This window comes from Rhinichthys klamathensis, unplaced genomic scaffold, assembly GCF_029890125.1.
Source record: "Rhinichthys klamathensis goyatoka isolate OS25496 unplaced genomic scaffold, OSU_Roscu_1.1 h1tg000133l_1, whole genome shotgun sequence".
Taxonomy (NCBI): domain Eukaryota; kingdom Metazoa; phylum Chordata; class Actinopteri; order Cypriniformes; family Leuciscidae; genus Rhinichthys; species Rhinichthys klamathensis.
In genome coordinates, this window is record NW_026606668.1 from 1419094 (window position 1) to 1437567 (window position 18474).

General features: G+C 37.0%; 2 protein-coding genes across 4 annotated transcripts; one reads left to right on the plus strand and one right to left on the minus strand.

Moving 5' to 3' along the window:
• Positions 1-1649: 1649 nt before the first annotated feature.
• Positions 1650-6668, minus strand: cfap97 (cilia and flagella associated protein 97). 2 transcript variants are annotated; one of them, XM_056256800.1, is made up of 6 exons: positions 6662-6668; positions 5453-6404; positions 5078-5367; positions 2626-2773; positions 1889-2022; positions 1650-1712 (listed from the first exon to the last, which is right to left on the minus strand). In XM_056256800.1, the coding sequence occupies exons 2-5, from the start codon at positions 6360-6362 to the stop codon at positions 1928-1930; spliced, it is 1443 nt and encodes a 480-aa protein (XP_056112775.1). In that variant the 5' UTR covers positions 6363-6404; positions 6662-6668; the 3' UTR covers positions 1650-1712; positions 1889-1927. The 2 variants fall into 2 exon arrangements, with proteins under 2 accessions (XP_056112775.1, XP_056112774.1); XM_056256799.1 differs by having other exon boundaries at positions 1650-2022.
• Positions 6669-14894: 8226 nt separating this feature from the next.
• ankrd37 (ankyrin repeat domain 37) lies at positions 14895-17627 on the plus strand. Of its 2 annotated transcripts, none has more exons than XM_056256810.1 (4): positions 14895-15038; positions 15227-15382; positions 15474-15565; positions 16641-17627. In XM_056256810.1, exons 1-4 carry the CDS (start codon positions 15015-15017, stop codon positions 16861-16863), a joined length of 495 nt encoding a protein of 164 aa, XP_056112785.1. In that variant the 5' UTR covers positions 14895-15014; the 3' UTR covers positions 16864-17627. The 2 variants fall into 2 exon arrangements, with proteins under 2 accessions (XP_056112785.1, XP_056112786.1); XM_056256811.1 differs by having other exon boundaries at positions 15230-15382.
• Positions 17628-18474: the final 847 nt, after the last annotated feature.

Here is an 18474-nt window from a genome sequence, read left to right on the forward strand (position 1 = left end):
GATTTCATTATGACACAATTTACTTCACATTTGACTCTTTGGTTGACTTTAAAGTCCTTACATCGCTGATCTGCAAAATATTGTTCATTACGAAAAATGTCGCGTTCAGTCACCGCAGGTCGTTTCCAAGACCTCGTGAACATAGTTTTTAAACCGCCGTTTAAAATGGGGTTTTATTAACATTATAACACACATTTTAGGTTAAAAATGTTCAACACCAATAACCATTACGTTTAACTTCAATACAATAGACCACATGACCAAAACTTCATTCATTTCATTTGCTGACTCTTTTCCCTCCTTCACCGGAGTCTACGCGAGATCCCTGCACACCGCCATTTTTAAATATCACTCGGGTGTCATTGTACTTTCCGCTGAAATGTCGTCTTCAAAGGGCGTGGACTTCGACAATGCGTGAAGAAGATCAAAGATGACAAAACACAGTTTCCAAAGGTATATATAACTTTATTTGACCTGGAAGGGTGACTGTTCGGATTCATGTTACGGAAGCGCCGCTGTACGGATTGTGATGCGGAACTGCTATACATATTATACATCAGTAAACACATAGCGTTCGTACATCACTACATTACTCTGCCAGTACATACAAAGATAGATCAAAGTGACATTACGTTAACCAACCATTCAGAAACGTCCTGTTCAGCCTTAATTGTCGAACTTCTTCAAGGCCGTCATCTTGTTCCGGGTCCGACTCCGGTTCAAATTCAAACTGATACGGTTGCACAGATGTGTCCTCAGAGACTCCCGCTGCCATTCTTTCTCCAAAATATGTTGTCAACTGTTGTCAAGGCAACACTCCACATGTGTTGTGTCAAAACGCCCCACAGAACCGAGTCATTATCATTTAAAGAAACACGCACATAATCGGTGTGCTGAACACAGCTGTTTTTGACCCTGTAAAATTAGTGTTTTCCTGCAATACTCATGAGAATGTTTAATTAAAGTAGCCTATATTACAAACTTTTAATTTAGACCCTAAAGAATCAAATTAACTTGTATGAAAAGGGCATTATATGACCCTTTTAAAAAGTATAAAAACATTACTTGATGTTGAATGCATATTAAATACTGATCTGTAAATAAATATATAATGTAATTTTGGTTTATAATACTAGTATAAATAGTAAAAGCCCAGTAAAGGCTAGTAACAGTAACCAGTTACAGTAATGCGAGTCAAACAACATAGCAGTGTCTTCCGCAACAATGACAACTGTGCCAGTCTCTGTGTTTGCATGATAACCTTGTTAGTCTGCTGTGTCAACAAGTGTCAGTCAGCCTTTTCAAAAGCATTTTAAGAGTGACAGGTGAATGCCTGGCATTGTTACACTGATTGTAACAGATGGAACACTGTCTGAGGATGTGTGGCACTTCATATCAGCATGCCAGCTATTCAAGTGTCATTCAGCTGGGTCAATAAACCACTTTTACTTTCCAAATAATGGAACAACACTGGATATTACCATAACTAATAAAGCATTTATTTCACACGAAATTTACAGTTTCCAACAGATGTGTCGTGTAATTAATTATTCTGATAACAGCAACATTGACTTTACATTTCTACACAGCGAGCTTATATCATTTTTTTTTTTGTCTGTAAAATATAGGAACTGGTTTACTTCTGAACGTCTCAGAAAATGCAATGTCACACTTTATTGTTCCCAAACAGTTTATATTGTCTCCAACAAAATCTAAAATGTAAATAAGCCACACATTTTCAAATAATGTCATTAAACATTTAGCTGTGTATATTATCTGACAAATATTTCATTTTTATATCACTCCATATCCAGACAAATAAATGTGAGCTCAAGCAGTTCGTCAAGAATGTTTCATGTTGTGACCTACAGTCATATCTTGTACTTACAGTTAGAGCAGAGCATGTAAGTGAAAGGGATTTTGAGGATCAGGAGGACCATGCTGGCCGTGGTGATGCCCTGTTGAGTTTAGCGGTTCCCGGTCTAGCTTTGTGAGGACTACTGACAGGTCTAGAAGTCTTCCCTGTGTTCATAGAAAGACAGGAGTTGCACTATTGTTAGAGCTGTTCATTAATTTTGCATTAAATGTTATGCACGCAGCTAATCAACATAACAACTGTTGTCTGTTTTCAAATACAGTGGCTATACTCTTGTTTATCATAAATAATGGGGAAAGACCTACCCAACAGTTAATAAAAAAATAAAATCAGATGGGACTTCAATTAAAAGTAAAGTCAGTTGCAATGGCAGATTTTAATTATCACTGAAACTAAACAAGTAAAAAAAAAAACTCATACAAGCGAACCACATCACAAATGGTACTTAAGGTCAAAAGGTTTTACTAGAATCAGTTAAAAAAAACTAAAAAAAATTTTTTTTTTTTTTTTTTATCTCAGAGGAGTTGGATGCAAACTGAATGCACTATTTTGAAGAAACAAAAAGTATATATGATATTATGAACAGCCGAAATAATTTGTTTATTATTTCTGGAATCTGCAACACTAAATATATGAGCTGAATATGAGCTGATGTAATGGTGATGACATGCAGACAACTGAACATGTTTCATTCAAAGTGCCTCATGCAAACTTCGGCTTAAGTTTGTGTGGTGTGTGTGTGCATGTACCAGATGTCTTGGTGGACTTGAGTTTGACCGGTGGAAGAGCTGTAACGCTTGTTCCCATGTATCGGCACTGCTGTTGATAATCAGCTAGCTGCCCATCTCGGGTCATACCAGGAGTGGGCTTCACAGATTCTAGACGCTTCAGGAATGCCTGAAAGCACAAATATTTAGGTTAGAAATTTAATTATCTTCCCTCTTCCGCTTGCTGGATTACAACATGAATTATTAACATGTATTATTATTAAAATGATGGCCAAGAATGCCAGTTATATAGATTGGCCAAAATCCTTACAGAAAAATTAATACACAATAAATAATTAATAATCTATTAATAATAGTTAATAATAAATAATGGATACAAATAATTGTTGAAAAAAATAACATAAGACACTAAATAATGATTTACATAGATTTTTCATTATATAAAACATTAAAACAAATTAAGGAATATATAAAACAAAAAACAACGATATTAACAGCATTAATAGTATAATAATACTTATTCATTCATTGTTTAACATAATTGATTTAATTGTTTTTTCTACACAACCATGTTAATGTAAATTAAATTAAAATTCCACAATTCACATAAAATCAAATTATTTAATCATTACTAATGAATACTACCATGCCGTAAAAAAAGGTTTACAATATACTACAATAATAATAATAAAAAAATTGTGCACAAATTTTCACAAAAATACCACAATGGCCCTTAAAAACATATTTCTTTTTATTTGGGATGAAATATGACAGATGAAAATTCTCTTGACAGATTTTGTGTGATTCACCCTAAAGCTAAAAGCTTTCAGACATCCATGAACTCACTAACTTGCCTCAAACAAGATGACCAAGAGAGTAGCGTGACTGACTACAACTATGAACTCTGAAAAGCCACAGTGAACCATTGAGAATAAAAATAACCTGTGCACAAGGATCAGAATGTCACAGGCTGTTATGCCTCCGTATGTTGGTACAAACACCCCTTTGGAAACCACTCAGTAAGCAAAGCCCATGAAAAGAGCTGGGACTGGAAATAGAGTAAAGGTGAAGATAGAGGTCAGCTCGCTCAGAGCTCTTAAAGAAAGAGAGTGACTGTCTTGTGTTCCAGCATTAGTTGCTAGGTAGTAAAATGCTAACAAGACCTGGAGGAACATGAAGTCTGAGTCACAGCTCATAGTCCCTGCTTCTATTGATTAAGAAGTGTTTTATTTTCATTTTCCTGTTTTCTGCAATAAAAACTGACAAAGAGGATCTGACTCTGTAAGGCTCTGTGAGGATGACCAAAAGAGAAAGAGAGCGCGAGAGAATATGCATACGTAACAGTAAACAAGCAAGGTTAAGAGAGCACAAAACACAAACACACATTATGTTGCTTCCAAAAGCAAGGAATTTGTAATTATAATGTAATTTGAAGAGTTGCATAATACTCTCTCTCTCTCACTGAAGCTTAGATGAGGAAAGCACGTGGGTGAATTCAGTATAATGTCAAGACCAGCATGTGCGCAAAACTGCTTCCACCTGTCTCTTCTCGTCTCAGTCAGGCGGTCACTGACTCTCTGCTTTCACTGCCTGTGGCTGACAGCGCCACCTAACCCATGCGCTTTCACAGAACACTTAAATTAACACTCACACAGAACACCATTACATTAATGAATAATATCACCAAAGAACATCTGGTGATACATACTGGGGCATCTGAGTACAAGAGCACAGTAAATGACAGAATCGAAACACATCGTCTGGGGTTAGGAAGATTTCTTATATTTTTGAAAGAAATGTCTTATGCTCACCAAGGCTGCATTTATTTGATCAAAAATACAGCAAAATACAATTCAAAATGGCCATTTTCTATTTTTATATATTTTAAAATGTAATTTATTCTTGTGATGGCAAAGCTGAATTTTCAGCATCATTACTCCAGTCTTCAGTGTCACATGATTCCTCAGAAATCATTCTAATATGCTGATTTGGCGCTCAAGAAACATTTATTATTATTTTTATCAATGTTGAAAACAGTTGTGCTGTTTAATATGTTTTTGTGGAAACCATGGTACAGCATTCATTGATAAATAGAAATTTCAAAAGAACTGCATTTGTATTTTTTTGTAACATGTCAATCTCTACGGTCACTTCTGATCAAATTAATGCATCCTTGCTAAATAGGATTTTAAAAGAAATTATTTTCTTTAAAAAAAAAAATACTGACCCTAAACTTTTGAACGGTACATGCATATGCTCCTCATGTGTACACCTAAACACACAATTTCTTCCTTGACTGAGGCCAACAATTAATGAAAGCTTCTCTCTTATAATAGGAGTTGCTCTCAGTGTGATTCAAATTCAAATCTAATCTAATGTTGAACGGGAGTTCACTGCATACCTAAAAAGATAGGGAATAACTCCCTCTAGTGGAATGAGAGAAAATATTTTCTTGTGAAGACTCTGAACTGACCAGGTTTTCCCTCTGGATTCGCTCTTGCTCTCGTTGTCTGTTGAGGGTGCTGTGGTAAAGGCGTATAGCTGGTGCACTGCTCCTCCGACTGCTGGTTTTGGAGCACGCGGAGCTGCCGCTGCGCGAACTAGCAGTGGAATGGGATAGTTCACGTAAGAGCCGCTGATTCTCCCGGTCGATCTCTCGTACCTCTTCATTTGAGAAGGAATAGTTCTTACGAATGCTGCCAACACTGCCAGAGCTGGAGACCACAAGTACTCTGTCAAATTGTTTCTCTGCTTTTAAAAACACTGCAAGGGAGACAGACAGACAGACAGAGATTCTTGAGAAACAGCCACAACAACAACAAAAACCATCTCGATTCATTGCACAAACCTGATCCGTTCTCTCCTTCAGAACTTATACTGCCCTGACCGTCCGAATCATCATTCACAACCATCTCCTCAGCAACTCTGGGCTGCTGTTGTTGAGCATCTGCTGCCAAGTGTTCAGAGGGCAGAACAACATCAATGGACTGGGAAGGACTAACATTTGGTGTCGAGAGAGGGGTAACATCAGTGACTGTGTCATCAGATTCTGCCACTTCTTTGTGTCGCTCTTTCTGGTTAGCTGAACCTACCCGATGATGTTTCTGCGAGCGAATTGAGCTTTTCTCGTCACTGCTGTGTGAGGACTCCGGGTCGGATGATGACGAGAGGCTGCGGCTCAGCTTGTGGAATTTACCAGCAGATTTTTTAGGTGTTCCATGGGACAATCTCTTATGTTTTGTTGATCTCACATCGTCCTCACTTTCATCGTCACTACGATGATATCCATCATCATCATCACGGTTAGCATTACCATTGGATTTCCTGGGTTTAAAAACAGCATGCTTCTCATCCAGCTCTCTTTCCTCATCAGACGAGTATGAATGCACACTAGATCGGCTGTTGTTCATAGTCCCTGTGCTCGTGGCACTTGGGAGTGTTGAGGAGCCTTTGAGAAGTACATCACTACTTTGTTGCTCTCTTTCATTTTCTGTCTCTTTACTCCGTCCCAGTCTGCCCTGCTGGTTTGAACCATTCTCCAATCTGGCTTTATCTTTACTGTTCCTCCCACTTTGAACTTCACTCCCTATCTGATCCATTGAAACATGGGTCTCTTTTCCTGTTCTCTCATCATGTCGTTCTGAGGCCTTCTGTTTATTGAGCCGCCCATTCTCAGAAGCATTAAGTCCATTAGCTTCACAGTCACTGTCAAAGAACGAGTGGTCAACTTCTCCCTCTAACTCTTTGGGGCTGTACATGTCTGTAGTGTGTCTTCCAAATGTGCCCTCAGTAAGTGGAACCTGGATGAAAAAGGAAAAAGCAAAACATTTTTTTATATACCAGCAACTGTTATTAGGCTTAACATGTGGAAAAAATTAGTTGTCTGAACTATTTCAATGTTTTCTAGAGTAGTGGTTCTCAAACCAGGGGGGCAGGGCCTACTACAGGGCCTCAGCAAACTAACAAGGGGGCCACATACGGTAACTTAAAATGATTTAAAATAAGAAAAAAAAAACAATCATTAAAAATTAAGCCTAAAAAATACAATATTTCTTACTTCAATGCACCCCCTCAACAACTACGGTTGTAGAACGGTAGAAGGGTTCCTACTTCCTAGAAAAAATGCATATAGATTCTACGTAATTATTTCTTTTTTTTTTCTAGTTATGATTTTAAAGATTTTACAACATTTTATTAGGTAGAAATTTAGTAAAAACGTATTTAAAAAATAGATTTTATCCTTAATCCTTGTCAATGTAATGACAAACAAGAAAAGGCACAGTGTCTTCAAATATTATCGTGGAAAATGTAGAGAACCACTGTTTTAGAGATTGCTCTTTTTTTAATGAGCGCTAAAATATAGATTGATGCAAAACCGACATACTATATAGTTAGTTAACTATTGTTTTGTTTCAGTTTGTTGAAATATTTGTTATTGTCTAATGATTTAAGTAAATCATTAATCAACAATTACCACAATCACCTGGGGCCCGTTTCAATAAGGAGGTTCGGTCCCACTTTATATTAAGTGGCTTTAAGTACTATGTACTTACATCGAAAAATAAGTACAATGTACTTATTGTGTTCAGATTGTATTGTAAAATACTTTTGCTGCTATTTAGATGTGATACTGGTAAGGTTAGGGTCAGGTGGGTGGTATGGGTAGGTTTAAGGGTAGGTTAAGGTGTAAGAGAAGGGTCAACTGTGTAATTACAAATGTAATTACATAAATGAATTACAGCTGTAATTACATGCAGGTATTTTCAAAATATAAGTACAATGTAAAAACATGTATGTACACAATAAGTCCATTGTATCAAATGAATTAATTTCAATGTAAGTACACAGTACTTAAAGCCACTTAATATAAAGTGGGACCGGAGGTTCAACCAACTCTGAGTTAAAACTTGAACTCTGAGTTGACTTACCCTGAGATGGGAAACTCTGGGTTTTCGGTTACAGAACAGCTGAAATTAGTAAGTTCAATCAACTCTAAGTTGACTGACAAAGCGCGTGCACCACAACTATAAAAAGCCATTATCAATGGAGCGCAGATATTATGAGTCACCATGGTAACAGCGCCAGACAAAAAGAGGTCTGTATATTTCTCACCAGCAGTACGCAAAAAAAATTTTTTTAAGCAACACGGCAGCAGCGGCGATCGAGAGTTAGTTTGGGAGAAAATAGTTGCTCGAGTCAATGCGTAAGTTTACATTTTAATTACTGTTATACAGTGTTGGGTGTAATTACCAAGTAATCTAAATACTGTAAATTAGTTAAAGGGATTACTCTTAATTCTGCTGTAATATTAAGTAAAATATGATGTCATTGCATTAAATACTGCATAGACTATAGAACAATTCTATAAAACAATAGTGGATTTAACATAACATTTTTAAAAGGTATATTTTTAATGTAACCTTCTCTCTCTACACACTTTGGTCAATTCAAGAATAATTCATGCAATTGTATATTGTTAATTTGAAAGCATTAAAAGTGCAGTTTATTCTCTCTTTTTGTATTGTTCAAGTGGTTGAGGTTGATATAGGTTTTAGAAAGTAATTAGTAATAAGTAGACCAATACTTTCTGGAGATAGTAATTATTACATTAATCTAATTACACTGTTGAAGATGTCATTTGTAGTTCGTAATTAATAACTATTTTAGAGTAACTTACCCAACTGTTATAATATCAGAGGTGAAACTGGAATAACATTATGTTATTCAACCTAATTTTAATTTTCATGTAGGTGCAATCCTGCAGGCATTAAAAGAACATGGCAGCAGCTGAAAATTACATATAAAAACATAATTCAATCAGGTAAGGCTTGAGCATATCATGGATGTAGTCTACCTGACTTTACAAACATTTGACATATTAAATAACTAAATAGCATCCAGTGTTTAGCAGTGCAGCAGCATTTTTTACATAGGTCTAATTAACACAATTAAATGTTCATTCTCATTTGACTTCTACTCAGCCAAGAGAAAGAAGGAAGAGGCTCACAAAGATGGAGATGGAGATGAAGATGCAGAGGAGATGGAGATGCAGAGGAGATGGAGATGAAGATGCAGGAGATGGAGATGAAGATGCAGAGGAGATGGAGATGCAGAGAAGATGGAGATGAAGATGCAGAGGAGATGGAGATGAAGATGCAGAGGAGATGGAGATGAAGATGCAGAGGAGATGGAGATGCAGAAGGAGATGGAGATGCAGAAGGAGATGGAGATGCAGAGGAGATGGAGATGAAGATGCAGAGGAGATGCAGATGCAGAAGGAGATGGAGATGGAGATGCAGAGGAGATGGAGATGAAGATGCAGAGGAGATGGAGATGAAGATGCAGAGGAGATGGAGATGAAGATGCAGAGGAGATGGAGATGCAGAGAAGATGGAGATGCAGAGAAGATGGAGATGAAGATGCAGAGGAGATGGAGATGGAGATGCAGAGGAGATGGAGATGAAGATGCAGAGGAGATGGAGATGAAGATGCAGAGGAGATGGAGATGAAGATGCAGAGGAGATGGAGATGCAGAGAAGATGGAGATGCAGAGAAGATGGAGATGAAGATGCAGAGGAGATGGAGATGGAGATGCAGAGGAGATGGAGATGAAGATGCAGGAGATGGAGATGAAGATGCAGAGGAGATGGAGATGCAGAAGGAGATGACCCTGAGCCTGAATGCTGGAAGGACAATCAGGCTGAGGGAATTCCTGGAGGGACTTCATCAGAGCCAGTCACTCCCGAAGATTCAAGTGCCTTCATAAAATGTATAAGAGGTCTACATATGTGCTATTTTTTATATAGCCTGTTTTTGATATTTCCATATATTTTACTTTGGGTTGGGTTTTTGGTTGCTCCCACCCGATTCTGATGGTAATATCTGTCTTTTGGAGCCTCCTGTCCCAACAGAACCCCAGGCAGTTGTAAGTAGCCTACTCAATACACCAGAAATTATGACAAATAGTATTATAAAATGTGCTCAATCAAATGCTCATCTTCACAGGACGATGGGGATGAAGAAACAGTTTCTGCTGCCACAGAGAGGCCTACTAGGAAATGTTAATATTATGTGTCTACACATCAAACAATCTACACATTCAAATTTCTTCACATTATTTATGTAGAGTAGCCTATAGAATCTAAGTTTATTTCTAGTATAAACGGATATTCTTATCTCTCCCCCTGTCCCCAGAGTGTGGAAGAACAGCAGGAGGAAGGTCCATCAACTTCTGGTGCACACATAAACACAGTTCAGTGATTTTCAGTGAATGCCACAGTTTAATTCTGTAGAAAGTGTTTAGAACTACATGATGTAACTCTAATCTACTGTATTTTCAGTTGCCAGTTAAGAAGTTATATAGACTTCATCTTATTTAAAAAATTGGGGGGGAAAAACAGCAATGAATAAATGTACCGACAGAATGAATGAGGTGTTTAAACACCGCTTCCTCTTTAAAAAAGGGGAGGAGACCGAAATAAACTCTGGGTTTACGGAAGTAAACCTGCTCCCGACCAGGTTAGGTTCACAGAGTAAGTTACCATGGTAACTGACTCTGAGAATAAGTTACCTCTCTTTCAGAAACGGGCTTGACTTACCCTGCTTTCTCAGGTTTGACTTACCTCCCATTCTGAAACAGAAAACCCAGAGTTTCCCTCATTTCAGGGTTAACATACTCAGAGTTTTCACTTAACCTCCTTTCTGAAACAGGCACCAGGAATACTTATATAGCTAATAATAATGACAACAACGGACAAAGACAATGATTACAAAGTGGAATGCTTCCGAAAATAATTACGGAAAAATATTTGATCATTTATCGGTACGTACACTCATATTAAGAGGACTAATAACCGAGTAGAAATGTGTCAATATCAAACCGATCATCGGTTTATCTCTAGTGCTTTCTAGCATTAATCAAAACATCAATACGCTTGAGACCTTGCAAAGCTGTTAAGGTAACGTTACCAGGAAAAAACTCAATTAACACTCTTAAAGCAGAGGTGCTCATAACACACACACACACACACACACAGGGGAAATGTTTCTATGACAAGAGAACCAAGCAGCAGTTGGTTTAGCAATGCTGCCACAGACATTCACGTTCAGCAGACTACGTTTAATGTGTAACGTTATGTTATTTTATAAACAAGACCATAAAATTGTGTACATATGCATGACTCGAGCACACCAAAGCAAACTCATACAGCTAATGCAGTTAGCAAGCAGTGCCTACCTTTTGACATTTATTACAACAAAAACATGCGGGACCGCGACACTGTCAGGCGAAGTCTCCAAACCACAGAGCTGACGTACTTCATTTTAATTCGCTTTAAATCTCCAAATGCTGTTCAGAAAGATAAAGGTTGAGGATAAGAGTTAAAACAGACTCTTTCAACTGTTCAGCTCGCTGCACAGATGAGTGTGTGGGCTCGATAGATACGGTAACTAAGTGACGTCATTTCCTTAAATATTTTGGCGCCACATCAGAAGAACGAGTTTGCGTTTAAAGGGATAGTTCACCCCAAAATGAACATTCTGACATTATTTTCTCACCTTCATATCGTTCCAACCCCGTAAGACTTTCGTTCTTCTTCGGAACACAAATGAAGATCTTTTTGATGAAATCTCTTTTTTTGATGTTTAGCTCTTTCTTTTGTGAAGAGCTTTCTGTCACTCCATTGGCAGCTATGAATTTTCGCTTATGTATACTCTGGCTAACACTTGCTGATATATGGCAATGCAAGCAGTTCATTTAATTAATCTAGGTTTTTTTTGTTTTTCTTCTTCATACGGAATCGTACGAAACTTGCCCTGCGTCTCAATGTCCATACTATCCATCAAACAGTATACTGTATGAGATCATAAAACATGAACATGATTCGAAAAGGTTAAATGGTCCTGAAAGAAATAGTCAGTCCGCGACTCCGCGTGCATTGGAAATTAATGGGAAAGGAATTTCATCAAGTGGAAATGTTTGGTATTGCGCCTAAACAAAATCTTACTGAAAGCTCATTTTTTGAGATATCGAACTCAAATTTGGAACACAACTTGTATAGATTTATGGCTTTGATTTCCTCGCAATTTTAGAGTAAAACTTGTTTTGAAAAATATATAGCCTATTTCATATAAAAATTGCAAATAGTATTAGGCCTCATAACAATAAACTAAAAATTCTATAACTTTAATAACATTTTTCACTTTAGCAATAATCTGTCAAGTGGCATCTTTAAAAAGATATCAAACTTAAAGGGATAGTTCAAATTTGTCACCATTTACTCACCCTCAAGTTGTTTTAAACCTGTATGAGTTTCTTTCTTGAACACAAAATAAGATATTTTGAAGAATGTTGGTAACCAGACAGTTGACGGTAGCCATTGACTTTCACAGTTAGGCAGAGCCGGCCGAGCCACTAAGCGACCGTTGCAATTGCAAAGGGCCCCGTGGCCAGCAGAGGGCCCCCTAGAGTCACTGCTAGCTAGTGGGGGGGGGGGGGATGGGGAATCGCACAACGAAAGTAACATAAAATAAATAAATAAAAAGAAATGGACCTACAGCGCTCTTTATCAGGCATCATGATAAGCACAGAGTTGTTATTTATTTAGTTCTGTATTATGGCAAATCAACCGGGAGCTCCCCGCGAAGGCGTCTTGATCCCGACTGCCCCTATGATGTCACTCGTTCTCACTTGGTCAGTCAGTTAGCGACTCCGACGAATCGACGATGTCTGACATCTTTCTGGCCAAGAAAAACGACAATAAAGAGCCTGGAAGAAGAGAAGAAGCAAGAAGATACGTAAGCCTGTAGGCTTAAAGGTTCTCTAAGCGATCCTGGGTGACGTCACTTCGTGTTGACGTTCGAACTATTGTCAAACAAAACGGAGGCTAGCTAGACCCTCCCTCCTCCTCATCCGCACACTAACCCCCCAAACCACACCCCCAAACCCTTCTTGTCGGTCATTGGCTGGAATAGTTTATTATGTTTCAGGGAGCAGGTCGCTGCAGTTTGCTTTTGTTGCTGTTTGTGGAGCCTGGGCTGTCTACAGAGATCGCGTTTCTTTACAGTGTGTTCAGGGGACAGGCAGCCAGCGGTTAGTGAGGAGATGTTTGCTGTATGTGCCAAAAAAATTTTTGCCCTAAAAAACGCGTGACATCGCTTAGAGCACCTTTAATTTTCCGATTTCTGTAATATGGATAATCTGCACTAAAAGTCTTATATTAACATTAGCCTGCATCGTGCTTGTATTAATTTTTTTACAGTTGTTTAACTTACATGCTAATAACATGCTGCATAAAATTGGTTTATTATTAGGCCTATACCATTTGCTGTGGTGTTACTGTTAAAGCATTTAACAGAACAATATAAACCCAGTTTGGATTCTACACTAAAGGGCTAACATTAGTTTACTCCTTATGTCTCCTTAGGAGCACTATTAAAGTAACGTTATATGCTGCCAGTAAGCAAAGCTCCAGCTGTTGGTGAGTATAAAGGGGCTGTAAAATGATAACCTTCTGCATTTTAAAAATTAAGTCTAACTTTATGTATAATTATTTTCTTTATTTGGATTGGATTTTAATAGTTATATTGAAATGTTACCTTATTCTTAATATTGTTACTATTGATCTTCTTTGTGGGGTTTTAGATGTTATTTTTAATTTTGTTTATTTGAAAAATCTATTTATTATTTTATATAATATTATATTTAAATGTTATTCTATTTGCTCTATTTAATTTAAATTTTATTTATATATATATATATATATATATATATATATATATATATATATATGTGCTGTAGTTTGTGACTCTTAAACTCTGGTGTCAATAAAAATGTATCTTTGTTCAGTGATAATCACTTTATCTGTCTTTTTATAATCAAGTTAATCAGTGTGTGTGTGTGTGTGTGTCTTGCACTGCCATTCAGCTCAGTGGTATCATAATTTTCCTGTTAGACATCATACATAGTATATACAGTATAATATAGTTATATAGTATGGTGTAGTTATAAGGTAGTCATTGCTTTTCTTTAGGCCTTAAAACGGTCAAAGGGGCCTCCAACCAAATTTTGCTTAGGGCCCCCAAAGGTCTAGGGCCGGCTCTGCAGTTAGGGAAACAAAACTATGGAAGTCAATGCCTACCATCAACTGTCATGAATGACTGAACAACATTATTAAATTAATATATCAATAAATTTAAAATAGAAAAGAAAATTAAGAGCAACAATTAAATGTAAGTCGAATTATATACTTTCATTAACTAATTTTCATTGTCCAAATTGTTTTTTTGGACTAAATCACATCTGTATGTATATGCATTAATTTATCCTACTTGTGATGTCAATGACAAATCAACCATCTCCACATTAACCAGCTGCATTATCTGTTTCATAATATTAATTAAGCTGTTAAACAATTAAGCTTGCATTTGTCTGGGATATTATAGTACGTGACAACTGTACATGTTTAATGATGCTCATTCTTAAAGTAGGGCATTGCGCTAAATTGTGGGCATAACATTCCCTCAAAGACCCTTTCATGTTTACTTGGCACAAGTGGCATGACAGATGATCCATCATCCTCACTCACACCATGCAAGGCCAGACTTGCAAGCCCACAATCCCTATCCAGATTGCCACCATTTGCCATTAGCTATAATAGATTTGGCAAAATATTTACACGTGTACTACATGACCAGGTGAAGGGCAGTGCCGAAGAACAGTGCCACACTGCAACAACGGGTTTACATTTATTAAGATTTTTTATTATGCAAGCTGTAATCTTTTACCATTTTAGTTTTGTTCAACCTCATTTGTGATGCAATTTATTGTAATTCTGCAGCAAAGAAAAGAGTGTTGACATAATTTGGAAAAGCAGCAGACAAATAATCATAAACTCGAAAGCATTAACCAGCCCCCATTATTTCTGAGAACAACCCAACAAAAATCTTTGTTGTAATTTGTCTCTGTCCAAAACCCACTTCGTTGGTAGTTTTTTTTTATTTATTTTTTTATTCTCAAATAAGATAAATATATATTTTTCGGAACACCACAATGTAAACAGTGGCATTATTAAATCTACTTATTAAAAGCAATGTCTCAAAGTATGCTGTGAATTGATGAACAAAGTGCCTACGTGCTGAACTGCACACAGCTTGTTCGCGAGCTGTGGGCGGATTGATACATAGTCACGTGACAATGATTGCCCATTCTTGATTCTGATTGGTCTGCATCAAAGAACCATGTCGTGTAAATAGCTTTTATACTTCTGCTTTTTATTGAAAATGCGATGCATGTGTGCTTGTTAGATTGCAGAACACTGATGTTTAGCAGCGGAATAGCTGTCACGCCTAACACAACTTTTATAGCCTGCACGTACGGCATTATTCTTTGTTGAATTATCCAGACAACAGCTATGTTTTTGCTTGAGACAGAGTCGGTAAGTCAATGTAATTCAAATACTATTATGAGTTTAAAAGGAAAGCGCTATGTTTAACCAAGTCGCTAAAAATGCTATCTCGGAGATTTAAGAAACCATAACGAAAGCTATATTTGTCAAAATCATTTCATAACGCGCTTTAAGAAAATCATAAGTATTTTGGTTGAAATTCATTAATCTCCATTCAGCAGGACTGTCCGAGTAATCTTTTTGAAAGCGGGTTTGCTGTGAATGGTTTGAATGGTCCGGGGCACGGACAGTCTCCTGCGCATCTTGCGGCATGCGGAGGTCAGGCTTTCTGCTTGCTTTGGCTCCTGCAAACCGGTGCTGATGCAAACCAGCAGGTACGTCGCCCTAAAACGTATTAACACACCTTAACCCAGCGGTAGTTGGGTTCCTGCTGTTTATCATGCCAATCTTCTCTGTGTTTTTAAGGACGCAAGTGGAGAAACACCCATTCATAAAGCAGCCAGAGCGGGCAGTTTGGAGTGCATCAGTGTGCTGATGGCGAGTGATGCACATTTCGAGTAAGTGCATGTGGCAGGTTGGATTGTTCCTCCTCCTAGCGTTTGTTTGACAGAGAGAAAGATAACCACAGTAGCCTATTTTTATATTTCAAATTAGTATTATAATGTCGTTCTTGCAATGCGGTAATGTCTCTATACTATAGTCATATAATGGTTGGCCATCAGTTGACCTATCACAATGAGCTTATAGAGTACGTGAACATAGGAGTGAACTTCAAATAACTGAACCTTTTTATTTTTGTTAACGTTTGTTTACGGCCGCTTTATGGTATTAGGGTTGTCTCACTTTTACATATTTCATTCTGGTAAAAAGGTATACCACAATTTGCAATAAAAAAAAAAACATTTCAAAGAAAAGACATTGGAAAATGTTGTAGCCTATAGTATTTCTTTTATAGACTGCTATACCGTTCATAAAGTTTGGGTTTACCGTTCATAAGTTTTATTTATGATTTTGAAAGAAGTCTCTTATGATTACCAAGAATTTATTTGATTAAAAAGAAATCTTAATATTGTGATATATAACAATTTAAATGTTTTATTTGAAAATATTTTTTAATTCCTGTGATAGCAGAGCTAAATTACTTCAGTCTGTCAGTGTTGAAAACAGTTGTGCTAGTTAGTATTTTTGTGGAAACATTTCAGATTATTTGATGAATATAAATGTTCAAAAGAGCAGCATTTATTTAAAATAGATTTTTTAAACCGTGTAAGTCACTTTTGATCAATTCAATGCATCCTTGCTGGATAAAAATAAAAAAAGCGAACTCTCAATTCCTCACTGAAAAATGACTAACTTTTCTTTTCCTGTTGCTACCATTGTTTAAATAACCAAGCCACATGTCCAGTTAATAGTTTATGTGCTTGAGATTGTCCCAGTGCATATCTTACAAGTCTGGAACACCATATATTATAGACATACACATGCATATTGATTTTAAGAAGTTCAAAAAAGCTTCAACATAACAGGAATGCTCCATTATTTACCTGTTAATGCAAACATCATCCTCAACAACAGTATTCTTATGAATATGAACACTTTTCCAATTATATTTTCCCCCCCCCTTCTGTTCAGCATTTGTAACAAAGCTGGACAGACCGCTGAAGAAATTGCATGGTCTTGTGGGTTCGAGGAATGCGGGAGGTTTTTAAACATGCATCGCAGAACTCAGGACCTGAAGAACACTTCATCATCAACTCTCGCTGAACGCCATGTGCTGAGCAGCACTCTCGCGGGACAGAAGAGAGGCCGCGAAGGCTCCAGTGCTCAAGACGGGAAGAAAGCACGGGACTGGTGATCAATGCTCTCACAAAGAGAGAGAATTTCAAGTGATATATAGGCTGTTTAGCCATTACCGGAGTGAATGGTAAACGGATGATGTTTCAGTACGCCCTCAGAGTCTGAACTACCTGTGGACATTTGGTATTGAGCTTACTGCAGCCTCAACAGTGAAGATAAATTGATCCTGTTCTGGGGTCAGTGATTTGGGGTCTTAAGTTCAAGCGGAATCACTGACACTGTAGATCTGCTCAGAGTGGAGTGTGCTTCACACACATATACCTGCCAACACAGAGCAGATGGCAATCAAGGCAAAAGCAGAGCATTTTCTTTAAAGGTGGAGATTGAAACTTCTGGGGTTCTCACTGGAAAAGGTGCAACATTTAACTTGGATCACATACGTCTTGTGAATCAATCATATAAACCCTTTCTGGGTTTTATGACATTCAGTTGGGGACTGTAGAAATAAGTGGATATAAATGAGCAAAACAGAAGGCAACTGACTTGCTGCCAAGCTTGGCTAATCAAGATATTCTTCATAAGGCTAGATTAGTTGTTAAAGTATGTGACATTTTTGGTCCATATAAACAACTAAGATAAAACATGACTTAATGTTGTGGCAAATGTTAAGGGAATATGTCACATGCTTTGACAAAAACAGTTTTTGAAATGTTTTAGGAGTTTATTCCATGATCTGAAAGAGATATTAGCTGCTGTTCAAGACGGTTCAAAGATATCTTGTGAATTTGATGTATGAGGAACTCAAACTCTGGTAGTTTGAAGGATATTACAATATGTCATACGTTTTTTTTTTTTTTACAATCGCAAGTACCCAATTCTCAAAACTCTTCATACAGTGAGTATGACAGCAGTCTATGTGGGCTAAACTGTTGATAATTTTCCATTGCTTTGGCACAAAATTCAATGACTACTACTTTCAAATTACTTTTTTCTCTCACTTAGACACAAGCACAGCCAAAACCCCGTACCTACGGGACAATTTGCACGTTTAAATACTTTTTTCAAAACCTAACATAATGCAAAACTGAATAAGGTATTACATTTTACTACAGTTATACCATATTGAAATATATTACAAATGTAAAAAAAAAATATATTATTGCAATTTAATATTAATTTGAATTAACAATATTAACATAAATTAATTAAATATTTCAAAACAATTAGGTCTAGCTGAACATCTACAAAGGTGTTAGACTTTGTTACCATTTATAGAAAAGGGGGAAATAATTTTGTACTGAAATGAAAACATGGACCATGAAACGCAGTGAATTTTAAACAGTAGAGATATAATTATTGTTCTGTAAAGGAATGTTTAAAAGAAAACTAAAATGCTACCGTGACAAAGTGTGTTTGTTGGGTGAAACCTTTGCTAGTGTCATCGAAGACTGAGTTGATTTGAGGCATATATGAAGTGTTTTGGTATTAGTGCATTTTGGATGTGAAAGTAAATGCTGTGCCAAACTGGAAGTTGGTAAAGAAAACTGTTAAGAGTTTTGGCATTTGACAGTTTTCTATTTTTAAAAAAATGATCACCCATTTACAACCTGATTGTAAAATCACATGAGACTGTATCAATGTGATCTTTAGCGTGACTGAAAACGGATGT